At 44.0% G+C, this 24,503-nt stretch overlaps 1 protein-coding gene across 1 annotated transcript in view; it reads right to left on the reverse strand.

Moving 5' to 3' along the window:
• Nucleotides 1-1,976: 1,976 nt before the first annotated feature.
• agps (alkylglycerone phosphate synthase) overlaps nucleotides 1,977-24,503 on the reverse strand; it is a 213,311-nt gene continuing 190,784 nt past the window's right edge. Inside the window, exon 20 of the mRNA XM_038789318.1 lies at nucleotides 1,977-4,129. Coding sequence (XP_038645246.1) covers nucleotides 4,008-4,129 — 122 coding nt within the window. The 3' untranslated portion in view covers nucleotides 1,977-4,007. The remainder of the gene's footprint in view (nucleotides 4,130-24,503) is intronic.

Raw genomic sequence — 24,503 nt, forward strand, 5'->3', positions numbered from 1 at the left:
AGACTTGAAGGGCTTGTCAGGAAGAATGGTTGTTTTAAATTATTTGTAGGTGTTAGATTTGGACATAGCTTTTAAGTTTAATTTTGTGTTGTATTTCAAAGAGTTAATGACTTCTGTTTTACAACCAGGCGCCGCTCTAGGACTCTTTTGATTTAGTTTTAAACCAATAGACACAGGGAAATGCAGAGAGCAGATTTCATCAAAAAAACAGAAGAAGGTCACAAACAAACAGGGAGTGGGGACAAAAGTATGTCTCAGGAAGACAGTTAAGTTAAAGGAACAACGAACAAGAAGTTTGACAAGCTCCTGTTTATGATAATGGCAATTTGACAAGCTCCTGTTTATGGTTCTGCAAGAACCATATTTAAAGTCAGTTAGCCGAGCAGCCAGTAATCAGAGGTAAATCCAAAGTTTGGTGACATCTTAATACAGCCTGTGAAGCAGTAGTGTTCTGTTGGCTTGGCATCTGAAAGATTGCGCGGAAGCTTGAATGCACATGGAAATTCAAGGCAGAGGAACTGAAAGGAGAGATAGAAATCCTGGAGGTTGATCCTTGGTGAAGGCATTAGAGAGAAAGCTTTCCTTGGGGGAATATTCCAAGCAAGTTGTTCAAGAGTGGAGTTTGGAAACACTCACGAGTAAACCAGAGTTTCAGTGAGACTAGTTGGGTCACAGTGATACAAACACAGTAGCATAGTGGTTAGCTTCACCGCGCCAGGGTGCCAGGTTTGATTCCTGCTTGGGTCATTGTGTGGAGTCTGCACGTTCTCCCCGTGTCTGCATGGGTTTCCTTCGGGTGCTCCGGTTTCCACTCAAGTCCCAAAAGACTGAATTCGACATTCTCAATTCTCCCTCTGTGTACCCAAACAGGCGCCGTAATGTGGCGACTAGGGGCTTTTCACAGTAACTTAATTTCTCTGTTAATGTAAGCCTACTTGTGGCAATAATAAACATTATATATTATCTGGGAGGATTTGATGAGAAATCCACAGAAGTTGTTTTGGGTGGCACCTGTCACTTGGTTTACATGGACTGTGTACTTACTGAGAACGTCGGGTCCAATTCCGACCTCGGGTGACTATCTCTGTGGAGTTTGCACGTTCTCCTCGTGGCTGCATGTGTTTCCTCCAGGTGCTCCGGTCTCCTTCCACAGTCCAAAGATGTGTCGCTTGGGTGGATTGGATACGCTAAATTGGCCCTACAAGGATAGGGTGGGGGATTGGGCCTAGGTTATAATGCTCTTTCAGAGGTTTGGTGCAGACTCAATGGGCCGAATGGCCTCCTTCTGCACTACAGGAATTCTATTACAGTATAAGATCGATTTTAAAAATTGGTTTTATTCTTACGAATCTATTTACATCTTTAAAAAATATAGATGGGGTGAAGGAGTAGTATATTGTAGTTAATCTTTTCTTGGTTAGTAAATTTTTTATTCTTTGGTTAAAAGTTAATCGACAGTCCTGCTTTTCATCCACATCTATAAACAAAAAACAAAATAACAACCTATTGAGCCAGGGTTCCAGTCTGGGACCTGATTTTCCAGTAGTAACATCAGCTGGGATATAACAGGCTGAATAACCCACTGCTGTTTTTATCTTTCTACACGTCATGACACAATTTTGTAGGTGGCCATGAGTGTGACTGGGCGAACAGGGGGAAAAGGTTGACATATGTAAATATAAACAGCGGAGACAGGCCAAGGTTAGTTCAAGTAAAGGCTGAAGCCACTCAAATGTAGCTACCCAAGCTGTTGCAGAGGTTAGAAAGTAAGAGATTATGGTAAGAAATGGAGGTCAGATACAAATGTATCCTTGCAACAATTGTTTTAGAATTTCTTGTTGAGTTATTTTCATACACGAGTTTCTTTTTATTTATTTACATTAAACGCAGCTTTAAAGGCGTGTTTTGGCATCCCACAAATGCACAGTTACAAACAAAGTCCCAACATTGAAATGGTTTAAAGAAATTCAAATGTCTGATGAGCAATTCCTTACAAGTTTATTTAAAATAAAATCCAAATTAAATCACATCAGTATCTTGCCAACAACAATGTAAGAGCCAACAGAGTTAAGGACAGGAAACTGCTCATCATGTGTGTTGAGAATATGAAAACTTTGTAAACTAGGTTGACAAAACAATGTTCAGCTACAGAATGTTTACAAATGGAGACACAGACAATGAGTTTCTGGCATACTGTATTTATAAATTGCCTCCAGAAGAAAAAAACACTTAGCAAATTGGTGGAAGGTACAAACATGAATATTTATTTCTAAACCTTATTACAAATAAAAAGAGATACTTAGCCAAAACCTTTGAGCTGGTTCTTCGTCACGTCTCCTATTATTTGCAATTTATCATCCCCCTTTGCTCTCTAGCCTCACAACTGCAGCCAAAATGTTGCACATGCAGCTAGTTCCTAGGCTGCCTCTTTAGAAAGCTAAAAGGCAAGAATTCTCCCGTCCACTGTTATTGTTCTCTTCTGACTCTCCCAACAAACTGGCAGAGAATATCCATACTCAGCTCGTTATCTAACTCACAATGACACGGACAGACACTCCAATTGTGTTTATTCCAGCTTCATCTCAGAGTAACCGCACATTTGTAATCTTCAAGATACAGATGGGATAACTTATGATGTGCAAACCGGATGTATGAATTTTTCACAATGTATAATATCTTTTTTTAAAAATCTATGCCTGAAAAATAGGCATCAGTGCTGGAGTCAGATGAGGAAGGGAGTGGGTAAACTTAATATTCAACTGTACACCAAGCATTACTGCTGGTAAAAGGCACACCATATACACAGCCACTTGAGGGAGCTAAAAGTATTGATTACACTGCCAATGGTTCACCGATATCCAAGTTATGCTAGTTCTTTTACAAGTGAAATGCCAGAAACTCAAGTTAACAATGAGTGCTTACTAAAATGGATACAGCCTCTGGAAGAACCGTAAACATATTTAGAATGTAATATAGAACACTGCACACTGCTAATTAAATGTTATCCGCACACCAATCTTGATTTTCATTCAAGCAAAATATTGATGTCTTAAATAGGAAAGTGAGTCATCACACACCGCGGTAATGTTATATATTAAATGTAACCATTTCCAAAACACCATGCAAGTTAAAAAATTGTCTTGTGGTTGTGATTTCGGATTTTGATTTACAGAAACCCGTTTAATGCTCAGCATAACTTGGAATAGAACACGCTCATACAAGGACAACTGAAAAAGTATCCAGTATTGAAAGAATTCAAAAAAATACTTTAATTACATGGATGATGCAAGTAACATTATCCATTTATCCCTATTTTGTAAATATTAATGTTATCCTTTAGTCCCCAGGACACTATCAAGAATATTTCTCCTTCCTGGAAGTTAACATTTGCAACATTTTAATTTAATCAAAAACCCATAATTCACAAAGGAGGTGCAATACAGTATATGCATTCTGTACAATGATATTTTCCCCTTAGGAAGCTGACAGAAAAGTCACTGAATTAGAGAGAACATTGTACAAAGTTGATAGTTTAACATTAAGTAACATTTGCTTATAGAATTGAATTAACATGCAAAAAAAAGTTACCAATAACAAGCAGGTATGGCTATGTGATTGGTGCAAAAGTTATTGAAGGATGTAAATAGGCAGAAATTACAATCAGAGCAAATCACCCATGCCTTTAAAAAAATTACAAGGTAATTATGTGACTTCCAAGCATTTAGTGCTTTTTTTAAACTGACAATTGCATGTCCTGCTTGCTGCGGAATACATTGGTCAAAAACACTCAGTTTTATTGTAACAGGGCATAGAAGCAACATAATAAGTTTCAAATCTTTTCTGCAAACACTTGCTCTGTGTCCCATATTAAAGAAATTTTAGCCGACAAATTCTACAAAGTGTAAGTTGTTAATTATTTTTTTGATAGTCTGGAGATTTCATCTTTAAGATGGTGGGATTTGCTTACTGTCCAAGAATCCAAGCTTCAGCTGCTGAGCACATCCGATTTACAGAAGATTTCGGTTTCCAAAAATATTGTTGGGATCCACATACTGCTTAACAGATTTCAGCATCCCAACACCGACATCAGAGATACTCTCCTTCAACCAGCGTTTTCGTAACTTACCCACTAGAAGTAAGATACAAAATGCTTGAGTACACATTTTATGTTGAGAGATCAATCTTTTGAGCATGGCAAATAAATACTGTGTGATAAATGATTTTATTTAGAAAAGGAGAAATGCAGTGTGTCATATGATTTATTGAGCTCCACGGACTATCAAGCTCATTAAACTCAGTGCTCCCCAAAAGAGTACAATGCTGCACAGCCGACGAGCTCGATGCAAAATGGAGAATTAGCATCAAGACGATGTAACAATCTGAAGCTTTTAATGAAAACGGTAACAGTAAAACAGTGTCTTTAATTATTTTTGAGCAAGGTGCATTTTTTTGGTCACAGCTTTTAAATTTACCAACTATTCAAAACTGGGGTTTATTTCAGTATTTCTTACCAATTTGTAACTAGCACAGCTGAGTGCAAATCTAGGCTGTATCCTTCGGCTGTATAATTTAGCTGAATTCTTTTGACCTCAAAAAACTAGTGCAATTTTGTACTTATATTAATACAAATGCATACTGAAGTAGCTGGTGTGCACTCTACAGTCATTTCTGTCAGATAAACATTTTTTAAAAAGTTCAGTTTATATTAATTCATTCAGCACAATAATTCATAAATGGTGATCTTAGCAAACCACCTTAAAACATCACTGCACAAACCTATTGATGAGACAGCTCTACACACTGCTGAAGAGATTACGAGCATTATGTTACTTTCAAGTGCAGACATAAATATCACCAAATAGCTACTCTAGTTACAAATGTAATTGCCCAAAAAATAACACATACAGTAGTTGACTTGATGCAACATATTATTGCCAATACAGGGTATACAAACCAACAGACGTGCTTGACTGCACAGCTCCAACACAACTGAAACTCCATGTGGAATTGTACTGACGTTTGAACAGCCAGAAAACAAACATTCCTGCATAAAAAATGAAGCTGCTCAGAGCTCCAAAAGCAGAAGGTACTTGGAGTGCATCATTAGCTTTGTCAGAGTGTTAATTTGCACATCCATCTTGTCATTTTTCTTCAGTTTATATTTTTATCATAGTAAATTGAATATTCATTTGACTAGTGAGCTGAAAACCTGCAGGTCACGTGGCTGCCATATTTGCAATCTTGCTTAAAATGTCTTTACCCCATCACCTCTAATAAACAAAGTCATGTCCACTTTTCACTGTAAATCAAAAGACAATAGAAAATCAAGTTTACAAACTGGTAAATATTCTGGGTGGTGGTGGGGGGGGGGGGGGGGGGGGGGCGATGACAGGGGTGCAGCAGTGCTTGGGGAAGATCGAGGCTAAATAATAAGTGAAACTGATGCTTCTACTGTATTGTTACAAGAACAAATTCTAGCTCAACAAGACCAAGCCCAGTTAAGCACAGATTTCATGAATACATCCTAATGTTAATCGGAAGTGACTCTATTGGCCAGAAGCTAATAAAATGATTGAGCACTTGAAAGCACAAAGCCCTGCATCAACAAGAGTTCCTAGAAAAACTAATTATTTGCTACATTATATGCCAATGTATAAATTTTTACTTCAACACTTCAAACCCAGTGAACAATGTTAAAAGGTCGAGACATTAGATGGCCTAGATTTTTTTTGCCTCGGGAAAATCTATCCAAGGGAAAACCCAGCATCTTGTGCTATGAAATAAAACACTAGAGAATAGAAAGCTAAATAGTCAGCAGGAGCACCTTGCCATCAAGAATCGATTTAGCTTTCCACCCAAAGTAGTGTCCATCAAAGTACGAGTAAATGAGTTCAAGGCCTGAAATTTATTGCTACCTAAGTCATGGCTCTTTGTGACACACCAGCAACAAGGACCATTTAAAGACTCATTTAGCTCACAGATGTTAGTCTGCCATTTTTGGAAGCAGGCATTACTTTCACAATTTCAGGATAGCGACCGACCCAAAACTAGATGGGAATAACTTGCTTTCCCATATTCAGTTTCTAGTTTTTGAGAAAGAGTTCCAGTTTCCTTTCCTGGTTAAAATACTTCACTCATTCTTACTTGTGTGATAGGCCAACTATTGAATGCATAGAATGCCCCATTATCTACTTGCACTTGGGTTTTCAGGCTGATAACGGGATATAATTTCACACAGCTTTCCTATTGAACATGGAAGACACTAAATAGTTGCTGATCAATCCCTTTTAGTGCTAAGAATCAACATTCTAAAATGATCCTTTGTTAATGTTGTTTCTAAGTAATGTGGTTCAAATTCCACAATGGGACAGTAGCACAGAATCTACAATGATGCATCAATGCTGTAGCTAAGTTCTGCATTGCTGGAGGTGCTATCACTCAAATGATTCATGAAAAACCAAGAGACAGCAGTTAATCCAAGTGTACATTAAAGATTGCATACTGTTATTAGAAGGGAATGGATTTCTTGCAGTATCTGTGCCACTACTAAAAAATAGATTAGGCATTCAATTCTTTGCAGTTGCCAAATTAGCTGCATGCAAAATGGCTGTTGTTTTTTCCTACATAAAAATGCCCAAATAAAACATTGGACACAGAAAGAATTGGGATTTCATATCATGCTTATGTAAATCCAGCTTTCAACAATACTCACTTCTGTACAACATACATCTTATGAATGAAGTTTGTAATTCTTCCAGTCTTCAACCTTAGATTACATCAGTTTTCTTCAATGCACCAATGGACAAGTAAAAGAACTCCATTTATCACAAAGTAATTGCAAGCAGACAAACTAGTCTGCCTTTCCCTAGCTAACTACTATTAATCACAATTACAGTTGAGACAGTGCAAGAGAAACAATCAATTTTTTAGATGACATTAAATTCTCAATAGAGTATACAAGGGCAAGACCTCAAGGTCAGTAAATGAAACGGATAACAATAAGAAAATTCAGCACGGTACATCTTCCAGAATAATTTATTACACCCTATACAGCTGTATGGAGAATATTTGTCCTTTTGTGTTCTCAAAATTAGCGCTCAAATTCAACAATCATTCAGTTTCATCGCTGCAATGCAACGCATCCAGCCTATGGTACGGATATTCTTTTGATTAACTGCATTCTCCTTAAGTCAGAAGAACTGAGGGTTTGAAAACATTTCATTTGGACTAAATGTTTTAAAGCGGGTGGGGGAGGATAAGAGGTTCAGAAAGCTTCATCAGTTTACAGCATCAGTGACGAACATGGGAAATAGTGATGAGAGTAATGGGGTTGGGTGTGAGAAGAGGGAAGAAACGTGCAAAAGATTCAGAAGACAGAAAGATGTGGGAGGAGACATAAAATTCCAACAGTGCCAGGAGGAGGCCATTTGGCCCATCGAGTCGGCACGACCCTGTGAAAGAACCCCCACACTATCCCCGTAACCCAACCTAACATTTTGACACTAAGGGGCAATTTAACATGGCCAATCCACCTAACCTGCACTTCTTTGGACTATGGGAGAAAGTGCAAACTCCACACAGATAGTCACCCAAGGCTGGAATTGAACCCGGATCCCTGGCACTGTGAAGCAGCAGTGCTAACCACTGTGCCACACGGTTGGGATGGTTGCAGAAATAGAGGTTAGCAAGACCGTGAAAGGATTGGAAGAGTTTTTTAAAATTTAATATGTTGAGAGGCATGAAATGAATGATGGTGACGATGCTGAGAAGGGACGGGTTAGTGGAACTCTGTGCGAGTTGTGGCACAGAAGACCGAGCCTTGGACAAGTAGTAATATATGGAGAGAGAAGAGTAAAAAACCAGCAAAGGCCATTCGAATATCATGGTGACAAAGCATGGAAAAGAGTAAGTAGAGGCGAAAATAAACTTAAGTGATAGAAAGGAAAATAAAGCTCAGCTTTCAAATAACGAGGACAGTTGGGTTCACGTCTCTTCGTTCATTTAGCAATGAAGTGAAATGGATTTAACGGCAAGGGTGTAAAAATTATGGCGGGACCAAAAACAATATTCTTACTGATGTTCAACTGTAAGAAATTGCTACTCATCCAAGATATAAGACAAGCTTGAAAGTTCTTGTAGGGTAGTGGAGGAAGAGGTAGAATAGCCATTAGCATAAATGTAGGAGCTGGTACTGACAGCCAACTGACCGACAGAATTTGGATAAGGAAGAAAAGGATGCTTCCAATGGTTCATTGGAAAACTTCCGAGCTGATGGGATGGCCAGAGAAGTTATTTTTAGAGGCGCGCGCTAAATATATCAATTTTAGCAACCAAACTCACTTGCAAAGTGTGAGGTGGTTCACTTTGGAAGGAGTAACAGGAATGCAGAGTACTGGGCTAATGGCAAGATTTTTGGCAGTGTAGATGAACAGAGAGATCGCGGCATCCAGGTACATAAATCCCTGAAAGTTGCCACCCAGGTTAATAGGGCTGTTAAGAAGGCATATGGTGTGCTAGCCTTTATAAGCAGGGGGATTGAGTTTCGGAGCCACAAGGTCATGCTGCAGCTGTACATAACTCTGGTGCGGCCGCTCCTGGAGTACTGCGTGCAGTTCTGGTCACCACATTATAGGAAGGATGTGGAAGCTTTGGAAAGGGTTCAGAGGAGATTTACTAGGATGTTGCCTGGTATGGAGGGAAGGTCTTACGAGGAAAGGCTCAGGGACTTGAGGTTGTTTTCGTTAGAGAGGAGAAGGCTGAGAGGTGACTTAATAGAGGCATATAAGATAGTCAGAGGGTTAGATAGGGTGGACAGTGAGAGACTCTTTCCTCGGATGGTGATGACCAACACGAGGGGACATAGCTTTAAATTGAGGGGTAGTAGATATAGGACAGATGTCAGAGGCAGTTTCTTTACTCAGAGAGTAGTAGGGGTGTGGAACGCCCTGCCTGCAACAGTAGTAGGCATGCCAACTTTAAGGGCATTTAAGTGGTCACTGGATAGACATATGGATGAAAATGGAATCGTGTAGGTCAGATAGGCTTCAGATGGTTTCACAGGTCGGCGCTACATCAAGGGCCGAAGGGCCCGGACTGTGCTGTAATGTTCTATTTTCTATGTTCTAATCACTTATATCAAGCGAACAGGAAAATTCATCAAAAGCTAACTAATATTTCTTGTTTCCTGAAGCAACTTTTCTCATCGAGACTGCTGGCATCCAGTCTAGATATAAGCCTACCCCACTCCAAGCTAGGGGCTTCTTCCTGCTCCCATAGTTTCAATGCCTGCTTCTCCTCCACACAGACTGGAGTTTCTGGCCTGCAGAGAGATTAATGGATCCATGTCCCCTCTCCACATACAGTTTACATCTGCTGAATCCAACTGCACACCCTCTCTTGTCTATTCACAATCCTTTCCACCCATTATTTTCTCCCACTCCCTCCCCATTATCCAATTAACCCCACCCTCAAAGACTCTGACCTGAATACTGTATTTAGTCGTAACATCCCAAGTGCATTGACATAGGTAACCAACAGTGCAGCACATATATATTACAACACTGAAATAGGCTAATAGTGTTTATTTATTATCCACTTAAGCAGGATTCCCAGTCCCATAAGACTGTCCCAAATTAATATCCCTTCATAGAATTGTAGCATCACTACAGTGTAGAAGGAGACCATTCACCCATTGAGTCTGTGCCGACCCTCTGAAAGAGCACGCTACATATGCCCACTACCCCACCCTATCCCTGTAACCACAGTTAATCTTTGGAGACTAAGGGGCAATTTAGTGTGGCCAATCCACCTCACATGCACATCTTTGGATAGTGGGAGAAAAAGGGAACACCCAGAGGAAACTCACGCAGACACGGAGAGAATGTGCAAACTCCACACAGTCAGTCAGTCACCCAAGGCCAGAATCGAACAAGGGTCTCTGGCGCTGTGAAGCAGCAATGCTAACTACTGTGCCACCATGCCACCCCTTCATTTCCACTTCAACTATCTACCATCTTCTGAAATGTTGACGATGTCTCTGCTTGAATCTCTTTCTAAATCTTTGCATTTCATCTTATAAATAGTTCACGATTCGTCAATCATTAGTGACAGACTGTTTTGGTTTGGTACATTTCCTTCATAATTTTACAAACCTCAAACCAATCACTTTTTTACGTCCTCTGTCCCAATGGGAATAGTACCAATTGATCAGGTTTTCTTTGTATTTTTATTTCTTCATTCCAGCATCCTAATAAATCTGCACTACTCCAGTTCAATTGGCTCTGACTTTCATATTGATCTGTGCATGTTACTTTACTACAATCTTGCTGAAGTGTTCCTTAGGCTCACAATTGCATCTTGATGTATATTTTGCCATAAAGTCCTGAATTCTATTAGGTTTATTTCTGGCCTTATGCAATTGAGATGCTACTTGTAATATCTCATGAATCCGAAACCCCAAATCTCACAGCTTTCCTCCAAAGTAGAAGTACTTCTAAAAACAGGAAACTAAAGGCCAGCTAGCAGAACATTTGTTACAGGGAGATTGTTCGGATCCATTATTTTTTTTTTGGAAAAGTATTTTATTACAGGCAAATATATACATAACAAAGAAGACAGACAAAAACCAACCACGGTTACAGCCTCAACACCCTTACATTCCCCCCCCCCCCATAGAAATCTACCTGTTGGCACCCCGGCAACAGGGGTTTTATAAAACTTTTAACCCAGACCACCAGCCCAAACTGAAAATTACCACCCCCCTCCCCCCGCGCGTGCTGACGTCTCAATAAAGCCCACACCTCCACCCTATCCCCATAACCCAGTAACCCCACCCAACACTAAGGGCAATTTAGCATGCACCTGGAGCAAGATAAACTGCCCCTTTACCACCGTCTTCATTGCCTCCCACAACATAGAGGCAGAAACCTCCCCCGTCTTATTTTGCTCAATATAGTTCCAGATAGCTGCTCCTATCGTTTTGCAAACCTCCTTATCCTCCAACAACCCTACATCCAAACTCCACTGTGGTTGCTGAGGACTCTCCTTTGCCACCCGCAAAGCCACCCAATGCAGCGCGTGGTCAGACCACGATTGGCGAATACTCCGATCCAACCATCCCTACCAACAGCGCCTTGTCCAGAACAAAGAAATCAATTAAAACAATCTGGGAGTACACCCGGTGGACTTGCAAGAAGTACAAAAATTCCATCGCCCTTGGCCTCTCAAATCATCATGGGTCTGCCCCGCCCATGTGTACCATAAACAGCTCCTTTGCCATGACCAAGACCTTCAGGGGCCTGGTACACGACCGGACAAAGCTAGAGTCCAGCACCGTATTAAAATTCGCCTCCATGATGTTTCTGGTGGTGACATGCAGGTGGAGGTCGCACGTTTGGTGGCTTCCGTTTGTTTGGCCCTTTTCACCCAGATTTGGGGGGGGGGTAATTTCATATGATTGATTTCCAGTCACTAAAGGATGTCAAAACCCCAATAAAAAAATACACGATGAAAAGAAGCGGTAGTCCATCTGAGAGCTTGTGTTCGATGCGGCATTCTCATAGATTATCATAGAATTTACAGAGCAGAAGGAGGCCATTCGGCCCCATCGAGTCTGCACCGGCTCTTGGAAAGAACACCCTACCCAAGGTCAACACCTCCACCCTATCCCCATAACCCAGTAACCCCACCCAACACTAAGGGCAATTTTGGACACTAAGGGCAATTTATCATGGCCAATCCACCTAACCTGCACATCTTTGGAGTGTGGGAGGAAACCGGAGCACCTGGAGGAAACCCACGCACAGACGGGGAGGATGTGCAGACTGGAAAGATGATGGGAGCTCGCTGGGTGGGGCTGCACCCATTACGGCGGATAAGCGGGCTGAGGTGTTGGCGATGGAATTTGAGCAGCAGTTTGCCAAGCATTTCGAGCATCGGGAGGGATTGAGTGACCTCCACTCCAAATGATAAGATAAATGTTAAGGTGCAGCACGGTAGCATAGTGGTTAGCACAATTGCTTCACAGCACCAGGGTCCCAGGTTCGATTCCCGGCTTGGGTCACTGTCAGTGCGGAGTCTGCACAGAGTTTAAACCATTCCGAAGAGCTCTAGCAAACCTCCCACCCAGGATATTGGTGCCCCTCCAGTTTAGGTGCAATCCGTCCTTCATGTACAGGTCCCACCTTCCCCAGAAGATATCCCAATGATCCATATATCTGAAACCTTCCCTCCAGCACCAGCCCTGTAGCCACGTGTTCAGCTGCACTTGCTCTCTGTTCCTTGCCTCACTTGCAATAGCAATCCAATAGCAATCCTGAGATCACTACTCTGCTTTTCCTGCTCTTTAGCTTCCAACCTAATTCCCTAAAATCACTTTTTAGATCCTCATCCCTTTTCCTAGCTATGTTGTTGGTGCATATGTGCATCACGACTTCTGGTTGCTCACCATCCCCTTATAAATCCTGTAGACTCGATCCAAGGCATCCCTGGCCCTGGCACCTGCAAGGCAACATACCTTCCGGGAGGACCTGGCCGCTAGGGCCTTCTCCCGGTAGGTCCCCCCCCCCCCCCCCCCACCCCAACAGCATCCAAAACAGTATACGTGTTTTGAAGGAGAACGGCCACGAGGGATCCATGCACTGTCTGCCCTTTAATTTACCTTCCCCTGGCTGTTACCCAGCTACTCTTGTCCTGTACCTTGGGTGTGGCTACCTCCCTGTAACTCTTCTCTATTACCCCCTCTGCCTCCCGGATGATCCGAAGTTCATCCAGCTCCAGTTCCCTAACGCGATCTCTAAGGAGCTGGAGTTGGGTGCACTTCCCGCAGGTGTAGTCAGCGGGGACACCGGTGGTATCCCTCACCACCCACATCCTACAGGAGGAGCATGCAACTGCCCTAGCCTCCATCCCCTCTGAATTCACAAAGAGATTTAAAGGGGGGAAAAAAAGAAAAGATTAAACACCCGTTAGGCCCTTTAAAAAAAAAAATATATATATATATATATACACTGTTACTACTCTCCCAAGTGAACCCTCTAAAATTGCTGATACTGCAAAATGATACAATGATAGCTGCTGCCCCCAAAAAACAAAACAAACACAAAAAATAAAAATAAACAAACAACTCTTACCTTACAGAATGTAGCTCCCCTGTAAACCAGCTGGAACTCCGCCCTCCGACTATGCTCAGCACTGTAAGCTGGCTCACCTATATACTGTCTGACTCTAGCCTCTGAAAACTGGCCTAATCCAACTAACTAATTAACAAGCTCCAGCTGCAATGTGAACCTTTGTTTAAAGCTGATTGAAAACACACCTTCTTCTAAACCAAACAGCAACTTTTAAGTTAATTAACTAAATAAAAGAAAAACTAGACTTTAGATAAAAAATGAACCCTTGATATCCCTCAGTCACCCAACTCTCACTATAGCACTCAAATGCACCCAAATTCAGCACTCCAGTGCAGACACAATATGTACGGTTTATGAAGAGGATGGTGGCTGCCATACCAAATTTGGATACTCATCAGCTAATTCTGGGAGGGGGATATAAATACAGTGATGAATCTGAAGGAGGGTCGGTCTGAGCCGTGTTCCCTGATCCCCTCTTGGGGGGGTGCGCGTAAGGAGTTGGCTGCGTTTATGAAGGAGATGGGGGAGCGGATCCATGCCAGTTTTTGCACCCAGGGTAGGGAGTACTCCTCCTTCTCACCAGTGCATAAGGAGCGGGCGGGCGCGCTGTGTGGGGGGGGTGGGGGGGGGGGGGGGTGGCAATGAAGGGCTTATTTCTAGAATGGTAGTTTGCAAGTTTGGAGCAGTTGACAGAGAAGTTTGGGATTCCATGGGGGCATCGTTGGAGGGGGTTAAGGCCAAGTTGGAGGAGAGGCTAGGGATAGTGCTGGTGGAGGGGTTAGAACATAGAACAGTACAGCACAGAACAGGCCCTTCGGCCCTCGATGTTGTGCCGAGCAATGATCACCCTACTCAAACCCACGTATTCACCCTATACCCGTAACCCAACACCCCCCCCCCCCTTAACCTTACTTTTTAGGACACTACGGGCAATTTAGCATGGCCAATCCACCTAACCCACACATCTTTGGACTGTGGGAGGAAACCGGAGCACCCGGAGGAAACCCACGCACACACGGGGAGGACGTGCAGACTCCGCACAGACAGTGACCCAGCCGGGAATCGAACCTGGGACCCTGGAGCTGTGAAGCATTTATGCTAACCACCATGCTACCGTGCTGCCATAAAATAGATTGAGTACCCAATTCATTTTTTCCAATTAAGGGGCAATTTAACGTGGCCAATCCACCTACCCTGCACATCTTTTGGGATGTGGGGCGAAACCCATGCAAACACGGGGAGAATGTGCAAACTCCACACGAACAGTGACCCAGAGCCGGGATCGAACCTGGGACCTCGGCGCCGTGAGGCTGCAGGGCTAACCCACTGCACCACCGTGCTGCCCTAAAATAAATTTTGAGTACCCAATTCATTTTTTTCCAATTAAGGGACAATTTAGCGTGGCCAATCCACCTACCCTGCACATCTTTGGGTTATCATAGAAATTACAGTGCAGAAGGAGGCCCATCGAGTCTGCACTGGCTCTTGGAAAGAGCACCCTACCCAAGGTCAACACCTCCACCCTATCCCCATAACCCAGTAACCCCACCTAACACAACACTAAGGGCAATTTTGGACACTGGTTGTGGTGCAAGGTCTTATGGAGGGTGAATACCTCAACCTCCTGTGCGAGACTGGGGTTGACACGGCTAAAGGTGGTGCACAGGGTGCACCTGACGAAGTTGAGGTTGAGCCGGTTGTTTGAGGGGGTGGAGGACACTTGTGAACAGAGTGGGAGAGGTCGTCCAATCATGTACATATGTTCTGGTCCTGCCCAAAGTTGGAGAAATGTTGGAGATTGTTTTTCAGCATTGTGTCGTTAATCCTGCATGTGATTGATTGATATTTATTGTCACATGTACCAAAGTACAGTGAAAAGTATTTTTCTGCGGCCAAGGGAATGTACACAGTATGTATGTGGATATATAGCCCGGTCCCCTGGTTGGGGTTACTTGTTGTTTATTGCAATGGGAATGGAATATAAAAGTATGGAAGTTTCACTGCAGCTGAACAGGGCATTGGTGAGACCAGGGCCAGAATTCTCCGTTGGGAGACTATGTTCTCCCGCTGAAGATGAATCACCTCTGATTAGTGTTGGAACTCAGAATGGAAACCAGAGTACAATCCCTTGCCACGCAAACTGATGCACAGCGGGGACTGAGAGGGATTCCCTCGCAAATCCCGCTATCAGCTGTCATTTTGAGCAGGCGGCGGCAGGGTCCACATCCTGCCTCAAAACAATTTTGCCACCCCCACCACTGGATTTTCTGGGTTACGCCCCACTGCGCATAGCACAAGGGTGACTCAACCATCCCCACCAGAGACCCCCCACCCCCATAAGAGAAACCCCACCAGGAAACCCCCTATTACAGAGATCCCTGCCTAAAAGCCCAAAATTACAGAGATCCCTGCCTGGAAGCCCCCCATTACAGAAACCCCAGCTAGGAAGCCTCCCCAATACAGAGATCCCTGCCTGGAAGCCCCCCATTACAGAAACCCCAGCTAGGAAGCCTCCCCAATACAGAGATCCCTGCCTGGAAGCCCCCCATTACAGAAACCCCAGCTAGGAAGCCTCCCCAATACAGAGATCCCTGCCTGGAAGCCCCCCATTACAGAAACCCCAGCTAGGAAGCCTCCCCAATACAGAGATCCCTGCCTGGAAGCCCCCCATTACAGAAACCCCAGCTAGGAAGCCTCCCCAATACAGAGATCCCTGCCTGGAAGCCCCCCATTACAGAAACCCCAGCTGGGAAGCCTCCCCAATACAGAGATCCCTGCCTGGAAGCCCCCCATTACAGAAACCCCAGCTAGGAAGCCTCCACAATACAGAGATCCCTGCCTGGAAGCTAGAGAGCCATCCAGACAGTCCATACACCAGCTGGTTCAAGCAGAGAAAGCAGCACCTGTAACTTCCTAGAAAGGGAAAAACACATCAGCTGGGTTTAAACCCCCTTTCATTCATATCCATGTGAAATGGATTTTACTAGGCTGTGAATGACAGTTTACACACAGTCAGCTATCTGGATTGTTTAATCTCATTTTCCTTGACGCTTGAGTGGATATCAAGTAGCCAGCTGTGAAACTAACCACAAAGTTTATAAACATCTAGCTATAATTGGCAGCTCTTGGACACATCAAAGGCAATCACTTCCTTTGATGTTATCATCCAGGCAGGATCCGTCTTATTAGACATTTCTGGTGGGGGTTTCTGCTGGGGATATCTAGAACGGTGGGGTTTCTGGTAGGGGGTCTCAGCAATGGGGGGTTTTCTGGCGGGTGTAATGGGGTGACTTCTGGTGGGCGGGGGTCTCTGTAATAGGGGTTCTGGTGGGGGCCTCAAATGGGAGCCTCTGTAATGGGGAGGGGGTTTCTGGTGGGGGCCTCTGTAATGGGAGGGGGGGGTTTCTGGTGGGAGCCTCTGTAATGGGGGGGGTTTCTGGTGGGGTCCTCTGTAATGGGGGGGGTTCTGGTGGGAGCCTCTGTAATGGGGAGGGGGTTCTGGTGGGGACCTCTGTAATGGGGGGGTTCTGGTGGGGGTCTCAAAATGGGGGGTTTCTGGTGGGGGCCTCTCTAGTGGGGGGGTTCTGGTGGGGGCCTCTGCAGTGGGGGGGTTCTGGTGGGGGCCTCTGCAGTGGGGGGGTTCTGGTGGGGGCCTCTGCAGTGGGGGGGTTCTGGTGGGGGCCTCTGCAGTGGGGGGGTTCTGGTGGGAGCCTCTGTAGTGGGGGGGGTTCTGGTGGGGGCCTTTGTAATGGGGGGGTTCTGGTGAGGGCCTCTAGTGGAGGGTTTCTGGTGGGGGCCTCTGTAATGGGGGGGTTCTGGTGGGGGCCTCTGTAATGGGGGGGTTCTGGTGGGGGCCTCTGTAATGGGGGGGTTCTGGTGGGGGCCTCTGTAATGGGGGGGGTTCTGGTGGGGGCCTCTGTAATGGGGGGGTTCTGGTGGGGGCCTCTGTAATGGGGGGGTTCTGGTGGGGGCCACTGTAATGGGGGGGTTCTGGTGGGGGCCTCTGTAATGGGGGGGTTCTGGTGGGGGCCTCTGTAATGGGGGGGTTCTGGTGGGGGCCTTTGTAATGGGGGGGTTCTGGTGGGGTCCTCTGTAATGCTGGGGGTGTCTCTTCGGGGGGGTGGTTTCTCTTATGGGGGGCTCTAGTGGGGGTGTCTTTGGGGGAGGGAACGGCAGGATTTGCATTGTGGTGAGGAAGGGATGTGTCCGATAAACATTGAGATGCAACTCTTTATAAAGAGTTACCCCCTTGGCCCATCGTGAGGTACCCCATGCCAACGTCACGCTGGGAAATACCTTGCCAATGCTCTGGGCCGGGATTCACGCAGGCTTTGAGAATCAGATGCCCAACCATTTATTAGTTTGACCCATTGTGTCCTCCCACTGGCACGGGGCGCAAACCTCGATGCAGTCACCAGCTGGCGAACAGATCACCGCAATGGAGATGGTGCCATTTTTTGGCCAACTCTGGATTCTCCGCTGCATCGGGAACTCTACTACTGGCACCAGGTGCTGGAGAATCCAGCCCCACAACTGGAATATGGTGTATAATTTTGGCCTCCTTATTTGAAATGGGGGGATTTCTGATGGCGGTTTCTGTGTTAGAAGCAGCTCAAAGAAGATGCACTCAACTCATTCCAGAGATGAAGGGCTTAACTTATGAGGAAATATTGAACAAGTTGGGACTGTACCCATTGGAATTTAGAATGAGAGGTGATCTTAATGAAACATACATGGTTCTCAGGGTACTTAATAGGGTGGATAGTGCGAGGATGTTTCCACTTTTTGGGGAGAATAGGGGACATAGTTTACAGGGGAACATGAGAAGTTTCCATTTTGAGCTAGAGATGAGGAGAATTTGACTCTCGAGGGCTGTTAGCATGTGGATTCTCTTCTGCAGAAAACAGTGGAAACGGAGTGACTGGATTTTTTCAAGGCAAAGTTCGACAGATTTTTGAGAGACAAGGGTGTCCAGGGTTAGGGGTGGACAAACAGGAAAGCAGAGTGAGACCACAAGCAGATCAGTCATGATTTAATTGAAAGGATCGAAGGACCAAAGGGCCTAATTTTGCTCCTAAATACTATCTTCCTATGTTTAGAAAATAAAATGTACCACCTTTCATCTAGTAACGTTGACTTCCATTTGCCCATTTTTTCACATTCCAGCAATATCCCTTTCACAGATCATGATTTTTGTTTTAGCGCTGCCTGCAGATTCAGACATCACTCCCTTTAGCACCACATCCAACTCAGAAAAGTACAAGTTTTCAGTCCCAGAACAGAAACCTGAGGAACACCACTGTGAGAAATTGATTTTAACCCCCCCCCCCCCAAACAATTTATAGGATCTATTGAGATCAACATTGGCTGCTTCAAAATTATTTCCCCTTCATTTAGATCATTCATTATTTCATTTTGGAAGAGGGGCCACACAGTAGCACAGTGGTTAGCACAATTCCAGGGTCCCATGTTCGAATCCCGGCTTGGGTCAGTGTGTGTGTAGAGTCTGCACGTTCTCCCCGTATTTGTGTGGGTTTCCTCCGGGTGCTCCGATTTCCTCCCACAGTCCAAAGATGTGCAGGTGAGGTGGATTGGCTATGCTAAATTGCCCTTAGGTTAGATGTGGTTGCTGGGTTACAGGGATAGGGTGGAGGTGTGGGCTTAAGTAGGGTGCTCTTTCTAAGAGCCAATGCAGACTCGATGGGCCGAATAGCCTCCTTCTGCACTGTAAATTCTAGGATTTCAACATTTTCCCTAATACAGATGACAAAGGAGGTCAGGAAATGTATCAAAAAGAGAGATCCTATAAAGTGGCCAAAAGCACTGGGAAATCAGAAGATTGGGAAGGCTACAAAAACAAACAGAGGTTAACAAAGAGACAAATAAGGAAGGAGAGGATCAAATATGAAGGCAGGTTAGCCAGTAATATAAGAATATAAGAAATGATAGTAAAAGTTTCTTTCAATACATAAGAAACAAACGACAGGCCAAAGTAGACATTGGGCCAATTCAAACTGATTCTGGAAGGCTAGTGATGGGAGACGAGGAAATGGCTGGAGAACTTAATAAGTACTTTGCGTCTGTCTTCACAGTGGAAGACATGAGTAATATCCCAAAAATTATAAAGGGTCAGGGGGCTGAGTTGAGTATGGTTGCCATTACAAAAGAGATGGTGCTAAAAAAGCTAAAAGGTCTTAAAATTGACAAATCTCCTGGCCCCGATGGGCTACATCCTAGAGTTCTGAGGGAGGTGGCTGAAGAAATAGCGGAAACGTTGGTTGAGATCTTTCAAAAATCACTGGAGTCAGGGAAAGTCCCGGACGATTGGAAGATCGCTGTTGTAACCCCCTTGTTCAAGAAAGGATCAAGACAAAAGATGGAAAATTATAGGCCAATTAGCCTAACATCGGTTGTTGGTAAAATTCTAGAATCGATCGTTAAGGATGAGATTTCTAAATTCTTGGAAGAGCAGGGTCGGATTAGAACAAGTCAACATGGATTTAGTAAGGGATGGTCGTGCCTGACGAACCTGTTAGAATTCTTTGAGGAGGTGACAAGTAGGTTAGACCAGGGAAACCCAGTGGATGTGGTCTATCTGGATTTCCAAAAGGCCTTTGATAAGGTGCCACACAGGAGGCTGCTGAGTAAGGTGAGGGCCCATGGTGTCCGAGGTGAGCTACTGGCATGGGTTGAGGATTGGCTGTCTGACAGAAGGCAGAGAGTTGGGATAAAAGGTTCTTTTTTGGAATGGCAGCCGGTGACCAGCGGTGTCCCACAGGGTTCAGTGTTGGGGCCGCAGCTGTTCACCATATATCTTAATGATCTGGATGAAGGGACTGGGGACATTCTAGCAAAGTTTGCCGATGATACGAAGTTAGGTGGTCAGGCAGGTAGTGCTGAGAAAGTGGGGAGGCTGCAGAAGGATCTAGACAGTTTGGGAGAGTGGTGCAGGAAATGGCTGATGCAATTCAACGTGAGAAAATGTGAGGTCTTGCACTTTGGAAAAAAGAATCCAAGCATAGACTACTTTCTAAACGGTGAGAAAATTCATAATGCCAAAGTACAAAGGGATCTGGGAGTGCTACTCGAGGATTCCCTAAAGGTAAACATGCAGGTTGAATCCGTGATTAAGAAAGCGAATGCAATGTTGTCATTTATCTCAAAGAGGGTTGGAATATAAAAGCAGCGATGTGCTACTGAGCCTTTATAAGGCCCTGGTTAGGCCCCATTTGGAGTACTGTGTCTAGTTTTGGGCCCCACATCTCAGGAAGGACATACTGGCACTGGAGCGTGTCCAGCGGAGATTCACACGGATGATCCCTGGAATGGCGGGTCTAACATATGAGGAATGGCTGAGGATCCTGGGATTGTATTCATTGGAGTTTAGAAGGTTAAGGGGAGATCTAATAGAAACTTACAAGATAATACATGGCTTAGAAAGGGTGGACGCAAAGAAACTGTTTCCGTTAGGCGAGGAGACGAGGACCCGTGGGCACAGCCTTAGAATTAGAGGGGGTAAATTCAGAACAGAAATACGGAGACATTTCTTCAGCCAGAGAGTGGTGGGCCTGTGGAATTCATTGCCGCGGAGTGCAGTGGAGGCCGGGACGCTAAATGGCTTCAAGGCAGAGATAGATAAATTCTTGATGTCGCGAGGAATTAAGGGCTACGGGGAGAATGCTGGTAGGTGGAGTTGAAATGCCCATCAGCCATGATTGAATGGCGGAGTGGACTCGATGGGCCGAATGGCCTTACTTCCACTCCTATGTCTTATGGTCTTATGGTCTTAAAGCAACTGGTCTGTAATTACCCTCTTTGGACACTCTCCAGTCCTCTGGGCACATGTCTACTCTCAACAAAACTTAAAGCTACTTCATATGGCCTCTGCTGTTTCTTACCTCATTTCTCTCAGAACCCTTGGATGCATCCAATCATGTCTCAGCACTTTTGTCATCTTTTAGCTTAACTAACTTCTCAAATATTATCCTTTTATTTTGGGATCTATCATCTTGATTTTAGTTGAGATTTACCCAACATAGAATCCCTACAGGGCAGAAGGTGGCTATTCAGCACACCAAATCTGCATTGACCTTTGAAAGAGCACCTTACCTAGGTTCACTCCATCCCAGTAACACCAACCGTTGGACACTAAAAGGTAGTTTAATGGCATTTATATTTGCATTGGTAAACATTAGTAATTATGTATAGTCTTAATAATAAATAAATACATTTTAAAGAGTGGGTTTAATTTAATATTTCTCTCCCTGGGAAGGGTAAAATCGATCATTAGATTCATGCTGGACAAAGGCGTTTTGTAGGTGTGGGGATTGGTTCCAATTCCAACTATGATGAGAGAGGCACTGTGGCACAGAGGTTGGCACTGCTATCTCACAGCGCTTGGGACCCTGGTTCAATTCTGGCCTTGGGAGACTGTGCAGAGTTTGCACTTTCTCCCCGTGTCTGCGTGGGTTTCCTCTGAGGACTCCGGTTTCCTCCTACAGTCCAAAGATGTGCAGGTTAGGCGGATTGGCCAAGCAAAATTGTCCCTTAGGGTCCAGGTTAGGCTACTGGGATAGGGCGGGGGAGTGGACATGGGTAGGATGTTCTTTCAGAGGGTCAGTGCAGACTTGATGGGTCGAATGGCCCCCTTCTGCACTGCAGAGATTCTATTGTGCTTAGAGGGCCACAGCATGAAGAATAAATAAACCAGCAGGGGTTGCTTAGCAACTGGGGCCTTATAATGTAGAGAAGCTTTTAAGTTTTGGTTTAGCTAATTTGATTACAGTTGGAGTGAGACGGAAGCTGTCACAGCTCTGCTTGAAGCAGTGGTTTTTAGAAGCCTAAAGTGGGAACATCTCTTTCAGCCTTGCTCGAAGAAAACCATACTGTGGAGTAATGGTTAAGAAAACAGATGCCGCAGATCTAAAGTCCAGCTAGTTAAGGAAACTAGAGGAATGAAGAAATGTTTCCAAGAAGTCTGGAGTTAATGGAACAGAGGAAACTGGGAATCAGAACAGATTAGGAAGATTAGGCCTTGGTAGGATGCTCTTTCAGAGGGTCGGTGCTGACTGGATGGGCTGAATGGCCTCATAGCTATCATAGAATTTACATTGAGTCTGCACCGGTTCTTGGAAAGAGCACCCTACCCAAGGTCAACACCTCCGCCCTATCCCCATAACCCAATAACCCCACCAAACACTAAGGGCAATTTTGGACACTAAGGGCAATTTATCATGGTCAATCCACCTAACCTGCACATCTTTGGACTGTGGGAGGAAACCCACGCACACACGGGGAGGATGTGCAGACTCCGCACAGACAGTGACCCAAGCCGGAATCGAACCTGGGACCCTGGAGCTGTGAAGCGATTGTACTATCCACAATGCTACCATGCCTCCTTCTGTATTGTAGGGATTCTATGATTACTGCTCAGTAAAATTACAGAGTATAAAGGCAGTGGATAGTGAGGGGCCAGAAAGATAATCGCAAATTTGTGAGAAATTATTACAGTTTGGGAGACATTATTTGAAATGTGTAAATTGCTGGTTGGATCTCGGAGTTTGTGCAAAAGCCTTTAAGACAAAAGAAACGTGAAGGGAGGGGTGTAAAACCTGAAAACAAAACCTTGATGGAGGCAGTGGAGGGAAAGAATAATTTAAAAGAAAATTTGAAAGTGTGACTTTTGAAAGTGGAATTTGAAATCACACATGTAGAAGCCAGGTTCAGTGTGACAGTGTGGCTCACGGTAAAAGAATCATCTGGGGAATTTTGAGGAGGAACCCACAGGTTTCACTTGGGTTCAGAGAGGAGTGTGTCTTACCATTGTCATCTTGTGTACATAAAAGAGACTGTGTGTGTTAGTGAGGTCTTTGTAGCTTAAAATGTACTCTGTAATTGTGTTAATCTTGAAATCTGTATGGAATTAAGCTAATTAGTGGCCCTGTGACTGTTCCTCCACGTTTTACAAAAAAATGTAAAGGTTACAGTTTTTTGAGCCAGAGTTCCATTCCAGGATTTTCCTATCCAGTTATAACACCAACTAAAGTATTGAATGAATTGATATAAGATGATATGATGAGGTAACTGCATGGACTTATCTGCATGCAGGAGTGATAGGTTGCGCACCCCAGATGACCAAAGCAAATCAATCCAAATACTCGGGGCCATTTTAGCATTCATTCAATTTGAAAGACATCACGATACATTCATCTTGCATTTTAGATACAGTTTAAAAATTCCTTTTATTACTCAATCCATTTAATTCAAATCCTTGGTTGCTGCAGTTTGCAGCCTTAAATGCAAATTAAATGATACTGAACTGTAAATTAACTGGAATCAGTGTCATATAATCACATTCTTAATCGGATTTCAATGAGGTACATATCATAGATAAATTATCAGAAACTTATCAAGTACGGTTACATTGTCTCATTTGCCTTACTGTTAATTTGAATACAAGCACAGTTGTGCAGCTGTGAAGCATTTGTACAAGTGGTTTTCACGGACAATGGGCCCAAATGTAACTATGCAGATATTGGGTTTTGAGTCAGTTAATAAATCTAATTGTTTGCAATTAGTTTGTCTACCCATAATTGAGGTTAGAGATGAGGTGATCACCCTGCCTGTTGATCTTTAAATAACAAATTAAACTATTGTGCCAACTGTCGAAGTTTGCATATTTCTATTCAATAAGACTTCAACTATTGTTATTACTTGCCCAGTCCCACGACACCTGCATTTTTAAAACATTACAAATCCCCTGCTGCTGTGCAAGTGTTGTCCTGAAGCATACAAGAAGCATACAATTGCTTCCATTAGAAATATTACATGTGCAGCTTGTAAGAAAAAGCTCAATTATAATTTCTGATGCACTTGACTGGATATTTTGTTTTAAAGTTCATGATAGCAAGTTTCTACAAGATGGTTGTGTGAAGAAAATGGCATTTTACGTAGGAATGCAGAGCACTGAAAAAGATATGGCAATCTAACCGGGTGGTCCCAAATATCAATATGCCTCAAACATCCACTGAAACATTAATTCAATTTTCCTATTTTTCAAACATTCGCCACTTTCACCACCCTCAATGTAAAGCAGGAAAGTCTAAACGGTCTGTGATTGGACAGCACTTGCTGAACAATCCTGAATGTGCTAAGAATTATACCAACAACCAATTTAAGATTATCAATGTGGCTCATGCACTTGCTGAAAGATTCAAATATTCACACGCAGTGGCCTGTCCACTAGAGGCAAAAGGAACATATTCAGGCATTGCTCCTTTCCTAAATTAAAAAGCTTGAGGGACAGCAGTTCTCTGGTGCATTCTCCATGGTAATGTGCATGCTCCATGGCAATGCCTCGACCACGGTCAACTG

Source organism: Scyliorhinus canicula, chromosome 2 (genome assembly GCF_902713615.1).
Source record: "Scyliorhinus canicula chromosome 2, sScyCan1.1, whole genome shotgun sequence".
NCBI lineage: Eukaryota > Metazoa > Chordata > Chondrichthyes > Carcharhiniformes > Scyliorhinidae > Scyliorhinus > Scyliorhinus canicula.